Below are 22,076 nucleotides of genomic sequence, written 5' to 3' on the forward strand. Positions count from 1 at the left end.
CTTTTCTCTAGCTTTGTCAACAGAGAATGTATTTGCAGTAACTATCCTGATGTCCTTGTCTCCTAGCTCTGTTATTTGTGTGATTTCTGGGTTGGTTTTGATTGATTTTTCTCCTCATTATGGATTATGTTTTCCCGCTTCTATGCATGCCTGGTAATTTGGGATTGGATGTCAGACACTCTGAATTTTACTTTATTGGGTGCTGAACATTGTTATATTCCTATGAGTATTCTTGAGCTTTGTTCTAGAATGCAGTTAGTTCAGGTCTTGTTTTTAAGCTTTGTTAGGTGGACCTAAGTAGCATTTAGTCTAGGGGTTATTTTTCATCACTAGTGAAACAAACTCTTCTGAAAAAACTATTGTTGACCATGTGTGAGCTTTGGAGATTGTTCCCTCGAACCCTCTTGAGTGGTTCTTTCTCAGGCCTTGGATAGTTTCTTCACAGAACAGAACTTGCCTGAAGACTTGAGGAGGACCCTCTGCAGACCTCCTAGGCTTGCTCTCTCTGTGCATGTCTTTCCTTTCTGGTACTTTGCCCTATGAACTCTAGTCACATTGGCCTTTCCAGACTTCCAGCTCTGTCTTCTCAACTCAGGGCGACCTACAGCCTGGAAACTCTACAGACAGTAAACCGGTATAATCATAAAGCTCACCTCATTTATTTCCTGTCTCTCAGGGATCACTACCTCTTATTGCCTGTTGTATAGTGTGTTGAATACTTTTCTTTCATATATTTTGTCTCTGTTTTTAGTTGTTTCAGATAGAAAGATAAATCTAGCCCTTGTTACTCCATTTTAGCCAGTAATAGAAGTGCTTGCAAAGCTCTTACGATTTCTTCAATATGATGTTCTCCATTTCACATAGATCACAGACTGTCAGTGCCTTGAGATGATTGACTCCAGCCTATTTTCAGTGAGGCTAACAGATGTGGGGAGATAATATCGATTGTCCAAATTTTATAGTAAATTTGTGTCAGAGGATTAGAGCTCAGGTCTTTAAAATGCCTATAAAAATGATAACTCAGAATAGAACTTCTTAGAAGGGCAAGAAAATTACTTTTGAAAGACAGTTTTTCTATTAGTAGATATTAGAATTGGGTTACCCTATTCAATTTGCTGTAAGATTTTCTGTATATATGGAAATTAATTAAAGCTACCTCTGCTTATGTTCTCCATGAACTTGATATATGAATTAAAAATTTAAAGTGTTAGGTAATAAGGAATTCCAGTTATTAAAACCCATTTTATCCAAAGACAGGTAACTAGAACCTATTTTATTTTGTTTCTCCTAGCATTTTTGCTTTGTTTAGTTTCTGCAATTGAATTTAATCACTGTTAATGTTTATGTGGTTGATTTCTACAGTTTTTAGTTTGTCACTAAGGTTTACTTAAAGGAACTTAACTTTGGAAAGTGCTTAGATCATAACCAGCATCAGGTATGGCAGCTCTCTAATCATACCTATAAAATTCTGGGTAAATCAGGATTTTAGGGACACATTTGCTGGGAGTGAAATGGAGCCTTATTTCATTGGCTATAGACTGTAGTGTAGTATCACACATACTTCTAGTCCTCTAGTTGTTCCATGTTCTCCCTCCTTTCTGGGCCTTTACATGTGGTTCCTCTGCATAGAAAGGCCTTTTTCCTTTCCTCTGGCCTAACAACTCCTTCAAGTATTATTTTAGGGGTCACTTTCTGAAAAGCTGCCTCTGATCCTGTTGAGTAGGCTATGTGCCTCTTCTGCATTTTCTTCATACTATGTGTGCTCTTCCATTGTATCATTCATCACTCTGTAATGCAATTAACTATTCTAGTCTATAGTGGCTGGGACACAGTCTTGTTCTTGTTCATCTTTGTACCTTCAGTACTAAGCATGAAGCTAGTAAGTAGCAAAACTAGGATCTGATTACATATGTTAAGACACCAGAGGATCAGTCTTTTTTTTATTCTCGAGCAAGCTAATTCCTTTTCTCTGCCCTGGACCCTTAAGGAGACTGTTATATATTTTCAACATTCCAAAAAGTCCAGTAGAAATTGTTAATTTAGCTACCTGTAGCCAGGCTGTGCATGCAAAATAAAAAAACCAAGCTTCTTTGCTTCTGCTTGGAATTGCATCAGGTCAGGTCATACTGATTATCTCATGTTGATCTGAAGTTTCTCTGTGATTCCCTTGATACACTTGCAAGAGTTACACATGAGTCAATGCAATGTAATGGATAAAGCCCTAAGAAGCAGGGTTAGCAGTTAAAACATTTGGGTCCATCTCTGGCTTGCTTTGTAATTATTAGCAATTTCCTGTTTAGATTACATAATGTGATGTAGAGCAAATCCTTCCCTTCTGATGAAAAAGAGGAATTTATAAGTACCAAGAAAAATCTGAGTCATCTCCCTTTTATGTAGTAACTCTGCTTTTAAGGTGTATATAAAACCTTTCTTATACAAAAACCAAAGTATATTGGAGAGTTTTAACCACAATTTGAGTGTTTTTCTTTTCTTTTTTGAAACTGTACATTTTATTGTGGGAACCGCTGGAACAAAACAAGCTTGTATGGAAGTCTTGCGACCATGGTCTATAGCTTTCTCATCTCTGTATCCCAACAGTCAGCACAGGGCCTGGCATATAGTACACGTTCAGGCGACAGTGTTAGTGAAAGAATGAAGGGCTTCCTGGATTCAGTGGCTTTACTGTTACATGTTCTGAGCATGTAAAGAGATAGAGGACATGCCTCTGTTTTCAAGGTGCTTACAAGATGTGTACCTAAATCGTAGTTAATATTTATTGAGCTTTTAACATATGCCAGGCAGTGTGCTATGTGCTTTACCTACACTATGTCGTTTACTCCTCCTAACTACTCTGTAAGGAAATGGGTATTATCTCCATTTAACAGGTGAGAAAATTGATACTACGAAGTTAATTTACTTATTCAAGATCACCGTCCAAGTTAGTGGATGGATTACTTTTCACAATTCACTGTGAGGCCTCTATCATTCCAGAGCCTGTACCCTTAACCACTATATGATGCTAGTCTAGAATTAGCAGACCTGGGTCCTAGTCTTATCTCTGCTCTCATTCACTTGAGGCAAGTTTATCCACTTTGCTGATTCTTATCTGTAGAATGAGAATAATGATATAGACCCTGTTTTAATCTTAATAATGTTATTTTCAAAGTGCTTTTTTAAAAAGTACTTTACTGTGGTTGGACTACTGAGATAATAAGACAGCTGAGTTTTCAAGGAGTCAGGATCTAAACCTTAGTCCCCGTGGTACCAACATCCTTGTTCATAGGTCTATGTGAAGGTGGTAGCAGAATCTGCAGGCATGGAGGAGATCTCCCAGAGAGAGTTTGTAAAGTAACAGGAGTAGAGAGGGAAATACAAACCTGAATGAGAAGGAATCCTTCTTACATTTTTCCCATGGATCTTAACTTGACGTGCAGTTTTGTTTGTCCCTTTTTCTCTAGAGGTCCGCATTGCTGCTGTAGAGGCGCTCTGCATGCTGGCCCAGTCTTCACCCTCTTTTGCTGAGAAGTGCCTTGATTTCCTGGTTGACATGTTTAATGATGAAATTGAGGAAGTACGTCTACAGTCCATACATACCATGAGAAAAATCTCTAACAATATCACCCTTCGAGAGGATCAGCTTGACACTGTCCTGGCTGTGTTAGAGGTGAGTTTGTTATGCATTTCTTCATCAATACCTACTGAGCACCACTTTTTTTTTTTTTTTTAAACCAGGCATTGATGATAAAATTGTGTAGAGGCAGCACAATTCTGCCTTCTCATCATACAACTCCTTTGTGGTGGAGGAGACTGACTATTAAACAGGAAATTAGAATAAAGCTTAGTATTGCTATGATCAGGGAAGGATAGGATGCTCTGGGAATGCAGAGTATCTAATCTGAATTGCCTGGGGTAAGGTTGAGGAGATAGGGAAGAAAGAAGGAATGCTGTAGTGGATACTTGAAGGAGTAGGACTTAATGAGGCATTTTCTTTCTTTCTTTTTTTTTTTTTAATGAAGTATAGCTGACTTACTATATTATATTAGATTCAGGTGTATGAAACATTTTCTTGGGAAGGAGTGGCACTGATAGTAGTAGGGTGGAAGGATACCAAACAGAGGGAGCAGTGTCTAAGGATCCAGAAGTAAGAGTGGATTTGATATAATCAAGGAATTGGGAGGAATTCATTGTAATATAACATAGAGTTGAGAGAGGAGGGAAGGGAAGTGGCTACAGATAAGGCAGGAGCTAAACAATGAAGAATTCTTTTCAGCCTTGATTTGATTTAATTCTTCTAGTGAATCATAGACAACAGGAAGGGATCTTAGGGATCAATTCATTCAACCTTGGGAGTTTTCAGAAAAAAGGTAATTTCTCTGAGGTTGTACAGGTGATAAGTGTCTGTGCCAGGATACGAACACAGATTTGCCTCCCAGGCTGCACAACTCTTTGTGGTTCTTCAATTGTTTCTTTAAAGTGTCTGGATTTTATTTGCGAGCTCTGAAGTTTTTCATTTATTTATTTATTTATTTGGCTGCATTGGGTCTTAGTTGCGGCTCATGGGATCTTCGTTGCAGCATGTGGGATCTTTTGTTGCAGCACGCGGGCTTTTCTCTTGTTGTGGCCTGCAGGCCCCAGAGTGCATGGGCTCAGTAGTTGCAGTGTGTGGGCTTAGTTGCCCTATGGCATGTGGGATCTTAGGTCCCCGACCAGGGATTGAACCACCGTCCCCTGCATTGGAAGGTGGATTCTTAACCACTGGACCACCAGGGAAGTCACTGAAGTTTTTCAAAATATTAATAAACGAGAGTTGGGCTTTGGTTTCCCACCCCCTTTTTTAGATATTGTGAAAGGGATAGCAATTTGATGCTTACATATTAGCACTTGTTACAGATTTCTGCTACATACTTTAGAAAACAGGTCAGGTGCTTTGATTTTGAAGGTCTTTATCATTCTCTCAGTTACTTAGCACTTCTCTTAAGATTTTTCCTGAATTATAAATCTTTATAATTTTTTTCACGTATTTTTAAAAATAAATTTATTTATTTATATTTTTGGCTGCGTTGGGTCTTCGTTGCTGCACGCAGGCTTTCTCTAGTTGCGGCGAGCAGGGGCTACTCTTAGATGCGGTGTGTGGGCTTTTCATTGCAGTAGCTTCTTTTATTGTGGAGCACAGGCTCTAGGAGAGTGGGCTCAGTAGTTGTGGCTCGCGGGCTCTAGAGCACAGACTGAATAGTTGTGGCACATGGACTTAGTTGCTCTGCGGCATGTGGGATCTTCCCAGACCAGGGATCGAACCTGTGTCCCCTGCATTGGCAGGCGGATTCTTAACCACTGTGCCACCAGCTAAGTCCCTCGTATTTTTTCCTAGGAAGATAAGTTTGCATTTTTTGTGGTGTTCTCTATGGTTGGTCTCTATAGCCTAGCCCCTTTCCTTTTAGCTTTCATTCCCATCATTCCTCACCTTGAACTTTATGCTGTAGTCACTCCGCTAATCATCCTGCTTTTCTTCACCATTTTGCCTTCATTGCAACTTGTTCTCCTCTGCCTGCAAAACTGCCACTTTTCATGTAGCACACTTCTGCTTATGTGTGCACACAGATGTAGCACACAGGATCCACATTAGGTAATATATCTAGGAAGCCTTCCTTAACTAACTGTACTGCTGAGTGGGCTAAATAGCACTCATCTGTATTTTTGTAACACCCTGATTATGCTACTGTGGCATTTATCAGTAGGTGTTCTGTTTGTTTAATTCTTTATTCCACAAGACTGTGAGCTTCTCAAGGCACCAGTCTTGATTTTTTCGTTCTTAAATTCGCAGTGCTTTGTAGCATCTACACAAGTAGATGCTCAGTAAACGTTAAGTAGCTGAGCTATATCCCAAGCTATAATTTGACATACTTAATTGTTCATAGGGCCATGATAGACTTATTTATGAGCACTTTTGTATAAAACTCACAAAGAATTTGTTTAGGTCTAAACTCCTTGACTTGGAGTTCTGTCCATGAATTTTAAACTTATATAAACTCATTGTCTGTTCTTCTACCCTATTGCTCACTGCTCTATATAGTTATTGTGCCTCTGTACTTCACTGTGTTGAAATTTAGCTACCTGACCCTTCCAGCCTTAATTTGTCTCTTTGCTCCTTCCTTCCTTTCCTTCCTTTACTTTTTTTTCTTTCTTTTCTTCCTTTCTTTTACATTGAGCTACTACCTGAATTCAACAAGTGCTGTCTATGTACTGGAGGTGTAGTGGTCAAAAACAGATTCCCTGCTCTCATGGGACATATATTCTAAAGACAGGTAGAGTAAACAATATGATTTCAGAGAGTGATAAGTCTTATACAGAAGGTAAATAGTGATGGAGGAATGGCAAGTTTCACTGTAAAGTTAGGGATTAGTAAAAGCCTTTCTATGGGGACAGTGTTTGTGCTGAGTCTTTTTTAAAAATTTTAATTAATTTTTGTCTGTGTTGGGTCTTCATTGAAGTGCGCAGGCTTCTCGTTGAGGTGGCTTCTCTTGTAACAGAGCACGGGCTCAAGGCGCGTGGGCTTCAGTAGTTGTGGCTCACGGGCTCTAGAGCGCAGGCTCAGTAGTTGTGGCGCATGGGCTTAGTTGCTCCCCGGCATGTGGGATCTTCCCAGACCAGGTCTCAAACCCGTGTCCCCTGTATTGGCAGGTGGATACTTAACCCCTGCGCCACCAGGGAAGTCCCTGTGCTGAGTCTTTTTTTTTTTTGGTTCTTGTTTACATGTTTAATCTTAATACACAGACGAACTCGGCACACTAATCTTCAGGACACAAATAAGGAGCAGGCAGCTGGGGCTATGGAACGCAAGTCCACTGGGACAGCTGGTCGACCCGGTGGCTGGGGCCTGTGCTGAGTCTTAAATGACAAAAGGAAGCCAGCCATGTGAAAGTTGGAGGAAGGACCTTCAGGAAGAGGCAGTAGCTGGTAGAAAGGCTCTAAGGCATAGGTGAGCTTTGGTGTGCTTCCAGAACAGGAGTAAGAAGGCTGGTATAGGTGGAACATAGAAAGTAGAAAAGTGGTATGAGATGAGGTCTGAGAGGTGGGTAGGGGCAGGTAGAGTACCTTAGAGGCTGTTGTAAGATGTTTGGATTTTATTCTAAGTATTATGAGATACCATTGGAAAATTTTATGCAGAAGGATAACATAACAATTTACCGCTTTCAACATATCTCATTCTTTTTTTTTTTTTTTTTTTTTTTGTGGTATGCGGGCCTCTCACTGCTGTGGCCTCTCCCGTTACGGAGCACAGGCTCTGGGCGCGCAGGCTGAGCGACCATGGCTCACGGGCCCAGCCGCTCCGCGGCATGTGGGATCTTCCCGGACCGGGGCACAAACCCGTGTCCCCTGCACCAGCAGGCAGACTCTCAACCACTGCGCCACCAGGGAAGCCCCAACATATCTCATTCTTGAAGTTCATATCAAATAAATTGACTTTTTCCCTCATTCCTTCATTTAAGGCGTAATTATTGAGTACCAAGTCCATGTGTCTCTTACTGTAGTTTTCACACTTTATCCATTTATGTCAGGTTTAGTATGTTTGTCTTATCTCCCTGATGAGATTGTGAAGTCCTTAAGTGACCATGTTGTACCCTTTACTGTATCCTTTCAGGGTTTAATGTGGTGACTTGCCCATAGAGGATGCTTAGTAAACATTTCCTAAAACAAATCTACACAGGTTAATTGTATAACTGGGAAGTTCTTAAGAAACACACAAGTCAAAATTGTTTTCTTATTACTTGACAGTTGTTTCTCCAGTACATCCATATGGCTGCCTCCTATCAGTGGTGGAGATTTGTTCATATGGAAAGCATTATATCTTATTTAAGTCTGCTACATACAGAGCCAGACAGATCCAAATCAACCTGTCATTTCTTCTCTTTGGTCCCTTTTTCCCTTCGTTTGTTTGTTTTTATTATTGACCATCTGTTATGTGCCAGGCACTGTGCAAAGGGGGACACAATAGTGAGCAAAAGCCATGGCCCTGCTCTCATGGACCTTAGAATTTAGGTATGAGGTAGACAGACAAATAAGGCACAAATGAAGGTGTAATATAAGTTGAAATAAGGAGCTCACGACAGAAAGAAGTGAGGTCCCATGGGGGTATATCATGGAGGTACTTGGTCTTTAGGAGTTGAGGGGGTACAGCAATCAGGAAAAGCTTCTGAACCTGAACTCTAAAGGAGGAATAAGGCACTAACTTGGCCGGAGGAGTTGGGAGTGTGAGGTGTAAGGACATTTCAGGCAGAGGAGCAGGAAGTGTAGAAACTGTGGTGGGTGGAAACATGACACAGTTGAGGGACCAAAAGAGGGCCTGGCAGTAACAGAGCTAGTGTGTGGTATGAGATTAGGCTGGAGGGGGTTGGTGGGACCAGCTCATGCAGAGCCTTTAGAACAACTAAAAGCTGTTAAAGGATTTTAGCAGCCTTGCAGTTTTGGACAAATTATTTAATCCTTCTGGTTCTTGGTTTTCTCATCTCTAAAGTGAGGATAATTTCACATATTCTTATGTTTCTTTTAAGAATTAAATGAGAGAATTCATGTAAAGTGCTTCACATGGTAGTAGTTCATAATATAGACATACCTCATTTTATTGCGCTTTGAAGATGTTGCATTTTTTACAAATTGAAGGTTTGTGGAAACCCTGCATGGAGCAAGTCTATCGGTCCTGTGTTTTTTTCTTCCCCCTGCACCCCCAACCTATTGGTGCCATTTTTCCCGCAGCTTACTTCATGTCTCTGTGTCATATTTTGGTAATTCTTTCAGTATTTGAAACGTTTTCTTTATCATTGTATTTGTGATGGTGACCTGTGATCAGTGATCTTTGATGTTCCTATTGCAAAAAGATTATGACTTGCTGAGGCTCAGTTTTGATGGTTAGCATTTTTAACAATAAAGTATTTTTAAATTAAGGTATGTATATTGTTTGTTTAGATATAATGCTATGCGTACTTAACTAGACTATAGTATAGTATAAGTGTAACTTCTGTATGTACTGGGAAACCAGAAAATTTATGACCTGCTTTATTGTGATATTCGCTTTGTCGTGGTAGTCTGGAACCAAACTTGCAGTGTCTCTCAGGTATGCCTCAGAAAGTCATTCAAGAAACATTTACTGATTTTTCCTGAGCCAGGTTCTGTACTAGGTTCTGAGGATGTTGAGATGGACAGTCCTCTTGCCTCTTAGTCGCTCAGTTTTATAGAGAAAACAGCAATATAAACCATAATTACAAGATCGTATCAAAAGTAAGGTAAGGGATGACATTCTCACCAGAAGGATAGCATATGACCGCAGGTAAAGGCGGGGGATGGGGGGTGGGGTGTGAAATGGCACGACCTGGACAGGGAACATTGAGAAGTTCACATGTGGCTGTGAGGGAGAAGGGGTGGGAGGTGAAACAGGAAAGGTCAGTAGGGAACCAATTGTAAAGGGCCTGTGTGCCATGCTGAGGAGACTCAGTGTTATCCTAGGGGTGGCGGGGAAGCCAAATGAGGTTACTGAATGGGGGGATGACATGGTCAGATGTGTTTATTGAGAAGTGGGCCCCCCAATTGTATAGGGTAAAGAAATGAGAGAATTGCAGGGTAAAAGAGGGTGCCTGGAGAATAAAGAAGGCATGTTTCCAACTGAGCTTCAAGGAAGAGTCCTCTGATTCTTAGATTTTGTTATATAGTTATGGATGTGTCTTTTAAATTTTTTAGTTTGATTTCTTTCATGTATTAAGTAAAACTTAAAAGTATAAAACTTTTAGGAGAAATATTTGTGACCTTGTCTTAGACAAAGATTTCTTAGATATGACACCAAAAACTTAATCTATGAAAGAAATAACTAGATAAACTGGTTATCAAATAAAAATATTTCTTCAAAGAAACACTTGTAAGAAATTTTAAAGATAGCACAACAATGTGAATATACTTAGTGCCATAGAACTGTACACTTAAAATGTACATTTACTTAAAGTGGTAAATTTTATGTTATGTATATTTGACGACAGTAAAGAGATAATGGGACCAAATCAAACACATATAATGGCTTTGATATATAAACTGTACCAAAAAAAGGGAGGGGGTAGATTTGGATATAGAAACGCACATAGAGGGAAGACAATGTGAAGACACAGAGAGAATGCCATCTACAAGGCCATACAAGGAATGTAAGGTTACCACAAGCTAGGAGGGGGGTTGTGGAATAGATTCTGTGTCGCAGCCCTCAGAAGGAACCAACTCTGCTTACATCTTGATTTTGGACGTCAAGCCTCTAGAGCTCAGACAATAAATTTCTGTTTATCTAAGCCAAAAAATAATTTTTTTTTTGAAAAGACATACCACAGACTGGGAGAAAATATTTGCAAAACACACATCTGATAAAGAATATATTAAAAATTCTCAGGAAATTCCCTGGCAGTCCAATGGTTGGGACTCCTCAATTTCACTGCCAAGGGCCTGGGTTTAATTCTTGGTGGGGGAACTAAGATCCCACAAGCCATGTGGCACAGCCAAAATAAAAATAAAAATAAAAAGAATATATATTCAATAATAAGAAAGCATACCACCCAATTAAAAAATGAGCAAAAGATTTGAACAGACACTTAAGCAAAGAAGATAGCAGTGGCAAATAATAAATAAGCATGTGAAAACATGCTTAACATCATTAGTCATTAGAGAAATGCAGATTAAAACAATAGTGAGGGGATTCCCTGGCAGTCCAGTGGTTAGGTCCCTGGACTTTCACTGCTGAGGGCCTGGGTTCAGTCCCTGTTCAGGGAACTAAAATCCTGCAAGCTGTACCGCGTGGCCAAAAAACCCCCCAAACAACAAAACAATAGTGAGAAATTACAACAACTCATCTGTCAGAATGGGTAAAAACAAACAAACAAAAGAAACCCTGACAATACCAAGTGCTGTGAAGATGGGGAACAACTGGCACTTTTTATATACTGCTGATGGAAATGCAAAATGGTAGAGCCACTTTGGAAACTACTGTGACAGCTTCTTATAAAATTAAATATACACTTAACATATGACCCCACAGTACCACTCTGAAGTTATTTACTAAAGAAAACTGAAAACTCATGTTCACACAAAGACCTGTATGCAAATGTTTATTGCAGCTTTATTTATAATAGTCCCAAACTGGAAACAACACAAAATCCTTCAATTGGTGAATGGATAAATTAACTGTGGTACATTTATACAATGGATTACTACTCGGTAATAAAAAGGAATAGCTGCTGATACGCATAGCAACATGGATGAATCTCAAATGCATTATGCTAAGTGAAAGTAGCCAGACGCAAGAAGCAGCATACTCTGTGATTTCATTTATATGACATTTTGGAAAAGACAAAAACTGTAGCAGAAAATACATCAGTGGTTGCCAGAGGCTGGGGATGAGGGGTAGACTACAAAGGGACACGAGGGCAGTGTTGAGTGATGCAAGTGTTTTATATCTTGATTGTCATGGTGGTTACATAACTGTATTCATTTGTTGAACTCATGGAAGTGTACACTAAAAAGGATGAATTTTACAGAATGTAAATTATATGTCAGTAAACCTGACTTTTTTTTTTTTTGGCCAAGCCATGTGGCTTGTGGGATCTTAATTCTCTGACCAGGGATTGAACGCAGGCCCTCGGCAGTGAGAGCATGGAGTCCTAACCACCGGGCTTCTAGGGAATTCTCAAACCTGACTTTTTAAAAAATGCTTTGGAGATCCCATTTCCCACTAAAAGGAACCAAAATTCCAAAGAGAAATGGCTGATTCCAAGTGTGGTGTAGGAAATGTAACAAGATGACCTTGTACTGTCTTTGTCATACAGAAAACAAACATTAGCTATCAAAGACCTCTAGGCTTATATCAAAAAGACCCAGGAGAGGGCTTCCCTGGTGGCGCAGTGGTTGAGCGTCTGCCTGCCGATTCAGGGGGCACAGGTTCATGCCCTGGTCTGGGAGGATCCCACATGCCGTGGAGCGGCTGGGCCCGTTAGCCATGGCCGCTGAGCCTGTGCGTCCAGAGCCTGTGCTCCACAACAGGAGAGGCCACAACAGTGAGAGGCCCGCGTACCGCAAAAAAAAAAAAAAAAAAAAAAAAAAAGACCCAGGAGATAACTTAAATAGACTCACACTGGCCAAAGGTGAAACATATCATTAAGGATTACAACTGCAAATATGTTGAAACCCATGATTTTATAATAATTCAAAAACAAAACACTGCATTAGTCACCTTTAGAAGATGCTTAGTAATCAACTCATTATTTTGAAAACTGGTAAATTAAGGAATCAAGCATTTATCCTTCCTTTTCCTATACAGATGGAACTTCAAGACAACCAGCTAGTTGATAAGGGGAAGTTTTTCTTTGTAGAAGTATTTGTTGATGAATGATAGAATTTATATATCATTGTTTTACAACTTTAATGAATTACCAGATCTAGGCAGTGATCTTCAGTGGTTACTAATATCACAAAAAGAAAAATATAGTTCCTGAGGGAGGTACACACTACTACCTGTGAAGTGGTCTTATAAAAAAATTGAACCTGAATGTGATTAAACCTCTAAATCAAACTATCATCTCAGGATATACAGGGGAGAAATTGCAAGGGGAAAAAAACGTGAGATGTAAAGAGATTTTACATATTAAAAGATACTTAAGGGACATATTACCCAATTGCAATGTGCGGACATTCTTGGAGCCTAATTAGAACAAATAAAAACTTTTTGAGTCAGGGAAATTTTATTATGGAGTGGATATTTGCTATTAAAGAATTATTAAAATTTTAGGCATGATATTGGTTTTGTGGGGTTTTTTTTTAAAATAATTTTAAAAAAGAGATATTATGGAAATATTTACCAACAAAATGCTATGATTTCTCTGATTGGCTTCAAAATAATCTGGGAAGAGTGGGTAAATGTATAGATGAAGCAAGATTGGCTATGAGTTAATTGTTGAAACTGGGGAATTATCTCTACTTTTACATATGTTTCAAATTGTCTATATTAAAAAGTTTTAAAGAACTGGCAAAAAATGCTATGGAGATATCAAATAAGAGTAAAGCTGATATGTTTTCATTTACATTAGCATTAAGAAGTTGTTGGTGAGCTTTTCTAATCTTTTTAGTGAGGTTGAGCAGAAAGTGTTGGGGAGGGAAGAGGCCACTCTCTGACATCATCTGGTACCTACTCTTTTTGTTTACTCTGCTGTAGCCACACTGCTATTTTTCAACATGCTTTCACCTCATGGCCTTTATGTTTGCTGTTCCCTTTGATTATGCCATGTAAAATACCCCACCTATCCTAGCACTCTTAACCTTAACCTGCTTTATAGTTTCTCATATCTGACCTATATATTTAGTTATTCATTTTTGTCTTTTCACTAAAAGGAAACTCCTGAGAGCAGGGATTCAATTTTAATTACTGCTGTATCCCTAGCACTTGTACATAGTAGGTGCTGATAAATGTTGACTGTTTAATAAGTGTTCAGTAAATGTTGAGTGTACCGATTAATGAATGAACAAATGAATGAATTCTTCAAATATCATTTCAAATTTTTCCTCCTCTGTGAACACTAGCCCCTCCCCTTTCTGAAAATTGAGACGTTCTTTACCCTGTACTCCCACTTTAACTTGTATACTCCTCCATAATAGCTAGTCCATAGTGACTGCTATTATTATTATTACCTTTTTCTTTTTTTTAAGGATTCATCCAGAGATATTAGAGAGGCTCTTCATGAACTCTTATGTTGCACTAATGTTTCAACCAAAGAAGGGATTCATCTTGCACTGGTGGAGCTGCTGAAAAATTTAACCAAGTACCCTACTGATAGGGACTCCATATGGAAGTAAGGATTTTTTTTGCTCATTTGTTTGCGGAGTCTGATAATATGGTAAATGTACAATGTTGACATTATTTAGTGGATCATCATAGGTTGGGGTATGGCCTTCAATTTTGTCTTCAATTTAGAAACCTGATTCAACATAACTATACTCTCAAGAGTCTGGTTCCTATTGAATATCACATCTTAGGTTATTCATTTGTCCATCCATCCACCTAGCAAATATTATGTGCCTGCTATGTACTTACTATGTGCCAAGCCCTGTGGTAAGTTTTGGAGGTACAGAGATGAGTCGATTAGATTTCCTTTTCCTCTTATATAGTGTTAGTCACTCTTTTTCTGTTTCCATCATTGTAGAGATTAAAGGGAGGGTGAGTATTTGGTCTTCAGATGGAAAATCACAATCATATTTTCCCCTGATTACCTCTAGCTTTACTGGCTAGAGTCAAGCTTAACACTGTTCATGAATTGCTGTTTGAGGAGCTACTTGCATACATTTAATATAAAATGTGCGTTGTTGTACTCCACATATTTCAATGAGCTTATGTGATGAGATCACTGCAAATATATGATTTATTTATTTTCAAAAAAAATTGTTATTAAAAGTTGAAAAACTGTGGATCAAATCAGGTGCTTGGAAGACATACTAAGAACTAAAAATGCCAGGGAATCTTGCTCTAGGTAACATTTTTGATACCTGGTTTTCTGTTTTGCCATTTCTTCATGTTTGTTCAGTCCAATTCAGCTCAATTCGTTGTACATTTATTGAGTGTCTTCAAGGAGCACTCAGTCATTTGGGCTGTGGGGATACAATGTCCCCTGAGGCACAGTGAGTAAATGGGCTGAGAGAGGTCAGAAAACTAGTGAATTAAGTTCTTTAAGACAGAACTGGAGAAAAGTGTACTTTCCTAACAGTATCAAATGTTCTAAATGTGATGCCTTTCATACCCCATATAGCCATCAGTTTGTTCATGGGGTTTGTTTTCTCTCTTTTGCTGATCTTCTTATTCTCCAGTCCTTGGTGAAGTCTCATCTTCTTTGTGCAACTTTCTCCGATCATAGTGATCCCTTCTACCTTTGACAGGTAGAAAGCAGGGTATCATTCATTTGATAGTTCATTACCTTATAGTGTTAGTCATCTTTGCCTCAGTTAGATTATAAACTCAGTGAGAACATTAAATTAAGGTTTATATTTATTTTCAATTCAACACACCTTCTACACCAGAACTTAATTAAAAATAACAAAAAAGCATAAATACCAGCACACATGTAGTTCTTTATAACTTATAAAGGGCCTTCGTGTAGTCCTAGTAGTTAACTAATAGCCAATTAATAATAGCTAACTAAGTTAATTGAGTTCTTATTATATAATGGCAGACACCTTGCTAAGTACTTTTCACTCATTATCTCATTTAATCCTTATAGCAACTGTATGAGGTAATTATATTTAATCTCATTTGTAGGTAAACATATATCTGCTCAAGGCCACAGAGTTATTAAGTTTCCTGTTTCAGATCAGATCTCTTCTGATTCTAGAACTTCACCCAGGATATCAGTTAGAATGCTTCTGTCTACAAGTAACAGAAAGTCTGATTAAAAGTGGCTTAAACAGTAAGGTCTAATTTTTTTGCATAACAAGAAGTCAGAAAGTTGATTTCAGGATTGGTCATTCAACAGCTTAACAGGGCTAGTACTCTGGTTGACTTCTTTGCAGTTCTCTTGGCTTTCTCTTCATAGTTGCAATATGGCTACCTGATAAGACAATATCGTAAGACAGAAAGAAAAGGACATTCCCTCCATGCACTTCTCTTTTTTAAAAGTTTTATTGAAGTATAGTTGATTTACAATGTTGTGTTAATTTCTGCTGTACAGCAAAGTGATTCAGTTATACATATATGTATATTATTTTTCATTTTCTTTCCCATTATGATTTATCACAGGATATTGAATATAGTTCCCTGTGCTATACAATAGGACCTTGTTTATCCATCCTATATGTAATAGTTCGCATTTGCTAATCCCAAACTCCCAATACTTCCCTCCCCCACCCCCCTTCCCAACCACAAATCTGTTCTCTGTATCTGTGAGTCTGTTTCCGTTTCATAGATATGTTCATTTGTATGCACTTCATTTGATTAGGAAAACATTCCTGAGAAGCTCCACAGCAGACTTCCCCTCTTGTCCCATTGACCAGAACTGGGTTACTTGACTACCTGCAAAGCAGTCTCTGTAAAATGGGCTTGGGATTGCCATGATGAGTTTAGACCAGTTGTGGTTGAGCCCTTGGGCTAGGCCTACCTTCATTGAGCACTTTGCTACTTACCTGATACCTGAGTAAAATCAGGGTTCTCTTGTCAAGGAAGCTGGGGGAAATGGTTGTTAGTTAAATAACCTGTAGTAATATCTGTCATATCAGCTCTCTGTCTTCATAATAACCAAGTTTTTAGATGAATTAACTTGAGTTCTGGAATAATTGAATGACTTATCTGAAGTCGTAGAGGTAACAAAAGTAGATGGTTGAGAATTTGTAATTCTGAGTCAGGTTTTCTGATTCCAATTCTCAGTACTTTTTAAAAAAGAGGTTTGCTTTTTTCTCATTTTGCTTGTTTCAGATGCTTGAAGTTTCTGGGAAGTCGACATCCAACCCTGGTGCTTCCCTTGGTACCTGAGCTCCTGAGCACCCACCCGTTTTTTGACACAGCTGAACCAGACATGGATGATCCAGCTTGTATCCTCTGCTGATTTAGCAGGGAATTTTGGCATCTTTTTCTGCAGTATAGCTTGGATGGTCTGAGGGTTTTGTTTTGTTTTGTTGTTATTTTTCTTTCTCATTTCTTTTAGTTAAAAGTATATCCTGAGGGAGCCTAATGGTTATTTTCCTCAGGTTTTATTCTTATATTCACAGTAATTCAACTTTGCCATTTAATACTAATACTAAATTTTTAACAATTTATTGAGCATCTACTACATTCCACATACTGTTTAAATGCTTCATACATTTTTATCACTGATCTGCAAACAACCCTGGAAGGAGGTATTATTCCCTGCTTACGGATGAGGAACTGAGGCTCAGAGAGGCTAAGTACCTCTCTAAGCAGCAAATCTGGGATTCAAAGCCAGACAGACATCTTTGGTTTTAAAGCCTGTGGACTTTCCCCTGTGTCTTATTCCGTGCTTAATTTGATCTGCAGCCTGAAGGAGGGGATGGGCTGAGCTAGGCTGCATGATTACTCTAGCCCTGATACAAGTTCAAGGGGGTTGTGATAGCTTTGGGCAGCATGCCATGCCGTCGGGTTGTTTTCCAGTAATGGGAATACATTTACATCAGTACATCCATACTCTCCCGTGGTTCTTTTCACTCTATAGCACGTCCTTGGTGAGGCTTAGGGGGGTATTTATTGAGATACAGGGATCAGCCAAATAACTGGCTTTTGTGATGACCATTGTATTCTCTCTTAATTCTTTTTATTTTCACAGGGCATTTGGAGAATTTTTTAAAAGATCTGTGTAATTGATGTGCTAACCAATGCCTGACTCTGTGTTTACATCTAAAAAAGGCACATCCCTGACCTTACTTCTAAAGGTGCAATACTATGACTATTTGAAATTCAGCTCATCAGAGAGACTTGTGGGCTAGGTGTTATTACAAATCACACAGGACATATTAAAGTGCCCTGAAATCTGAAGCCCCTTTCACGTTAAAAAAAAATACTAAACATTTTTGGAAGCCTAATGTTAAGATATTTTTCTGGGTAGTTGGAGAATTGTGTTATTTAAGAAATATGTTTGGCTGTGAATAACAGAGATTGCCCCAAATGTATCTTAAATGTTAATTACAGTTTTTTTTTTTTCCTCAATGTAAAAGAAGTCTGGAGGTAAGCAGTCTGGTATAGTAGTTCCACATTATTCTTGGTGATCTAGGCTCCTTCCATTTTTCTGTTCTTCCATTTTCAGTTGTCCAAAATTATTGCTAGAGCTCCAGTCATCAGGTCCAGGTTCTAGGCAGGAAGTTAGAGGATATTTGGAATAAAATCAATATTCTATTAGTAAGGAAAAAGGGAACAATGGATACTGGGTAGGCAAATAGCACACTCTGCCATAGAGATACATACAGAAGATTGGAAGGTATGTTTATCTTGTGTTTTTAATTTCTGATTTTCCCTCTGTTACAAAATTAATATACATAGAAAACTTTTAAAAGTAGAAAGAGGAAATTTCATATGTAACACCCAGAGTCTTAATAGCCAATGTAATTGACTTAATATTTTGGTGTGTTTCCTCCTCCCTTTTAATTTAATTTCATTTTTTTTGCGGTACGCGGGCCTCTCACTGTTGTGGCCTCTCCTGTTGCGGAGCACAGGCTCCGGACGCGCAGGCTCAGCGGCCATGGCCCACGGGCCTAGCCGCTCTGCGGTATGTGGGATCTTCCTGGACTGGGGCACGAACCTGCATCCCCTGCATCGGCAGGCAAACTCTCAACCGCTGCGTCACCAGGGAAGCCCTCCTCCTCCCTTTTTAAAAGCTTGGGTTTGGGATTTTGCTGTCATTTTATTTTTTAACATTTTATTTCATCAACAAACATTTGATGATAGATAGCTGCTGTCATATTGTCTATACATTTTAGAGTCTGCTTTTTTCACTTATAACAAAATGCTTATGATGCAATGTTAAAAATCTTTTATAAAGATAATTTTTAACTATTGTGTAATACTCCATCAAGTAGATGAAACACAAATTATTTAATCATTCTCCTGGTTTTGGACATTTAGGTTGTTACTGATTATTTGCTACTGTAAATGATTCTCTGCCATTTGATTTTGAGATGTGGAATTACTCAACATTCATAAGACTCATGTCTAGTACCAAATTATTATTCCAAGGGATTGTGCCAGTATATACTTTAGTAGGCATTGTACCAGAAGTTCCTATTTGTTAGTATTCTCGGCAGCAGACATTATTTTAAAAAACCTTTCTTTGGTAATTGGAGGGGTAATTGGGGTAATTTGGAGTGAGGTAATGTATCTCTTTGAATTTGCATTTCTTTGTTAGAAAATTGTAGTCATTTAACAGGAATTTGGGGGGTTAGAAGTAGAGGCACCAAATTCTGGTCAAGCTCAACCTTTTATACCTCCAAGTTTACTTAACCCACTTATTTATCAGACATTGCAGTTTTGGTTCTTATTTTCAATGCTGCTAAAACCTGTCCAACAATGCCTGCATTGTTCTCAGATCATACCTTCAGACACTATGCCTACCTCCGAGACAGTCTTTCTCATCTTGTTCCTGCCTTGAGGGTATGTTGAAAACATCTCTCGTTCTTGGTTTTGGATTTTTGATTTTTAGTCCCGTATGGTTGTTAAGTAGCAGAAAGCAGACTGTATATTCTCTGAAAACACATTCATTAATTATCTTTCTCTCTTGGGCTTTCTTCTATTGTTTTGTACTTTTCTCTGAATCTTTTTTTGTTTTTTAATAAATTTATTTATTTTTGGCTGCTTTGGGTCTTTGTTGCTCTGCGTGGGCTTTCTCTAGTTGCAGAGAGCGGGGCTACTCTTCGTTGTGGTGTGCGGGCTTATTATTGTGGTGGCTTCTTTTGTTGCAGAGCACAGGCTCTAGGCACATGGGCTTCAGTAGTTGTGGCACACGGGCTCAGTAGTTGTGGCTTGCAGGCTCTAGAGCACAGGCTCAGTAGTCATGGTGCGCAGGCTTAATTCCTTTGCGGCATGTGGGATCCTCCTGGACCAGGGCTTAAACCCGTCTCCCCTGCATTGGCAGGTGGATTCTTAACAACTGTGCCACTAGGGAAGTCCCTGCTCTGAATCTTTTAAGAAGATTCATTTTTTAAATGTCCCTGGGTCTAGGGGCAGGACAGGAATAAAGACACAGACGTAGAGAATGGACTTGAGGACATGGGGAGGGGGAAGGGTAAGCTGGGACGAAATGAGACAATGTCATGGACATATATACACTACCATGTAAAATAAATAGCTAGTGGGAAGCAACCACATAGCACAGGGAGATCAGTTTGGTGCTTTGTGACCACCTAGATGGGTGGGATAGGGAGGGTGAGATAAGGAGGGTGGGAGGGAGATGCAAGAGGGAGGAGATTTGGGGATATATTTATATGTATAGCTGATTCACTTTGTTATAAAGCAGAAACTAGCATACCATTGTAAAGCAATTATACTCCAATAAAGATGTTAAAAAAAATGTCCCTGGGTTATTGATCATGTTATATTAGGCAAGAAGAAGAAATCTGGAACAACATATTTTAAATCAAGGTTAAGATTGTGTTATATCTTAATAATTACATAAAGCTATGATTCTCAGCAAGTTTTTTTTTTGGTTGCGGGTCTTAGTTGCAGCAGACAGACTTCCTAGTTGCGGCACGCGTGTGGGATCTAGTTCCCTGACCAGGGATCGAACCTGGGGCCCCTGCATTGGGAGCGCAGAGTGTTATCCACTGCGCCAGCAGGGAACTCCCAAGTTTATTTTTATTTTTTTATTTTTTTTATTTTTTTAAATTTTATTTATTTATTTATTTTTGGCTGTGTTGGGTCTTCGTTTCTATGCGAGGTTCTTTCGCTAGTTGCGGCAAGCAGGGCCCACTCTTCATCGCGGTGCGCGGGCCTCTCACTGTCGCGGCCTCTCGTTGTGGAGCGCAGGCTCCAGACGCGCAGGCTCAGTAGTTGTGGCTCACGGGCCCAGTTGCCCCGCGGCATGTGGGATCTTCCCGGACCAGGGCTCGAACCCGTGTCCCCTGCATTGGCAGGCGGATTCTTAACCACTGCGCCACCAGGGAAGCCCCCAAGTTTATTTTTTAATAATAAACTCTTTATTATTTTTAAACTGAGAGATATAGAAAGAAAAAAATTTTAATGAACCATAATGATAATAATAGCAAACACTTACTGAATGCTGTGTGCAGGTACTTTTCTAAGCTCTTTATTTGTATATACTCATCCCTGCTTAGTTAACTCTAAATGACTTTATTTAGAATAATATATGTACATGGTTAGAAAATTTAAACTACATAGAAGATACAAAGTTAAAAGTAAAATCCTTTTTGCTCTCCCTTCCTCATCCCTTTCTTGAAAGGTAGCCACTTTTAACAGTAAGAACAAGGATTATAATTATCATCATAAAAAACATTTTTACAACATGCTATATAAACTTATTTGGGAATAAATCATCACTCTTCTATGAAGTGAATGATCAAATAAAGGTTAAAAATAAATGTGACTACAGATTAATTTTTAGTCCTATTTCTGTGGTTAGCCCATTTATTTCAGTTAGCAATAGAAAATAATGTTATACCATTCTCTTTTCTTTTTCTCCTTGCAGCTGTGGCTGTATTCGGTAGACCATGTTCGTTTTCTCCCTCTCTTTCCCTTTCTCCCACTTAAGCTGAGGAAGGAGAAGAAGGTTGTTTACAGAATTATCTAGCTTTTTTTTTTTTTCCATTTCTTTGTTTGGTTCACATTTTTTCCCTGGTTTCTTCGTGTTACTAAAAACTGAGCCACAGAAGTTGGTTTTTTTTAAGCCAGAGAATTTGATGGTGCTGTAACCCCACTGTGTTTGCTTAGTTACCAGGTAGAAAACTAGTGTCATCAGCTCTTTCTCCCAATATCATGCCTCATGAGGATCCTTCCCATCAGTTCCTGCAGCAGAGCCTTGAAAGGGTATACAGTCTTCAACACCTGGACCCTCAAGGAACTCAGGAGCTGCTAGAGTTCACCATCAGGTGAGGTGATTGATCATCCCTTTCCTTTGACACAGTTAACGTTGTTATGCTTGGCTTGATCCTTTTGATTTCTAATGTTGGTTATAGGCTAGTTTTTCTGACTGTGTTGACAGGATTTTCTGATGTTTTTATTTGGATTAGATTGTGGTTTAAGCATATTACAAAGAAAAGCTTTGTGTTCATGACAAGATTGATGATTAGTACAAAACTAGAAAGAGTTACAAAGAACCTGTTTTCAATTTTTCTTACCTTATATTAGGGTAACAGAAAATGTAACTAACAGTGGCTTAAACAGGATAAAAGGTTAATTGTTTCTCATAGGCGGACAGAGCTGAGATGGCTGATGACCTAGACTCATTCTTTCTTATTTCTCCATCTTTTGCATCAAGTGGCCTTTGGCTGAAGATCCAAACTTTAATCATCCCCTTTGTAATCCAGCCTCTAGGAAAAAGGAAAGAGCAGAAGGGCATCATTTC

The 22,076-nt window shown here is 38.9% G+C and overlaps 1 protein-coding gene across 2 annotated transcripts in view; it reads left to right on the forward strand.

The window, feature by feature from the left end:
- The window catches only part of INTS4 (integrator complex subunit 4), a 110,928-nt gene that overhangs the window by 58,241 nt on the left and 30,611 nt on the right, over positions 1-22,076 (forward strand). For both annotated transcript variants that reach the window (XM_065881454.1, XM_065881455.1), the window contains 5 exons: positions 3,459-3,664; positions 13,720-13,862; positions 16,469-16,584; positions 19,017-19,150; positions 21,443-21,600. In XM_065881454.1, the coding sequence (XP_065737526.1) occupies positions 3,459-3,664; positions 13,720-13,862; positions 16,469-16,584; positions 19,017-19,150; positions 21,443-21,600 (757 nt within the window). The remainder of the gene's footprint in view (positions 1-3,458; positions 3,665-13,719; positions 13,863-16,468; positions 16,585-19,016; positions 19,151-21,442; positions 21,601-22,076) is intronic.

The sequence above is a fragment of the Phocoena phocoena genome, chromosome 8 (assembly GCF_963924675.1).
Source record: "Phocoena phocoena chromosome 8, mPhoPho1.1, whole genome shotgun sequence".
NCBI lineage: Eukaryota > Metazoa > Chordata > Mammalia > Artiodactyla > Phocoenidae > Phocoena > Phocoena phocoena.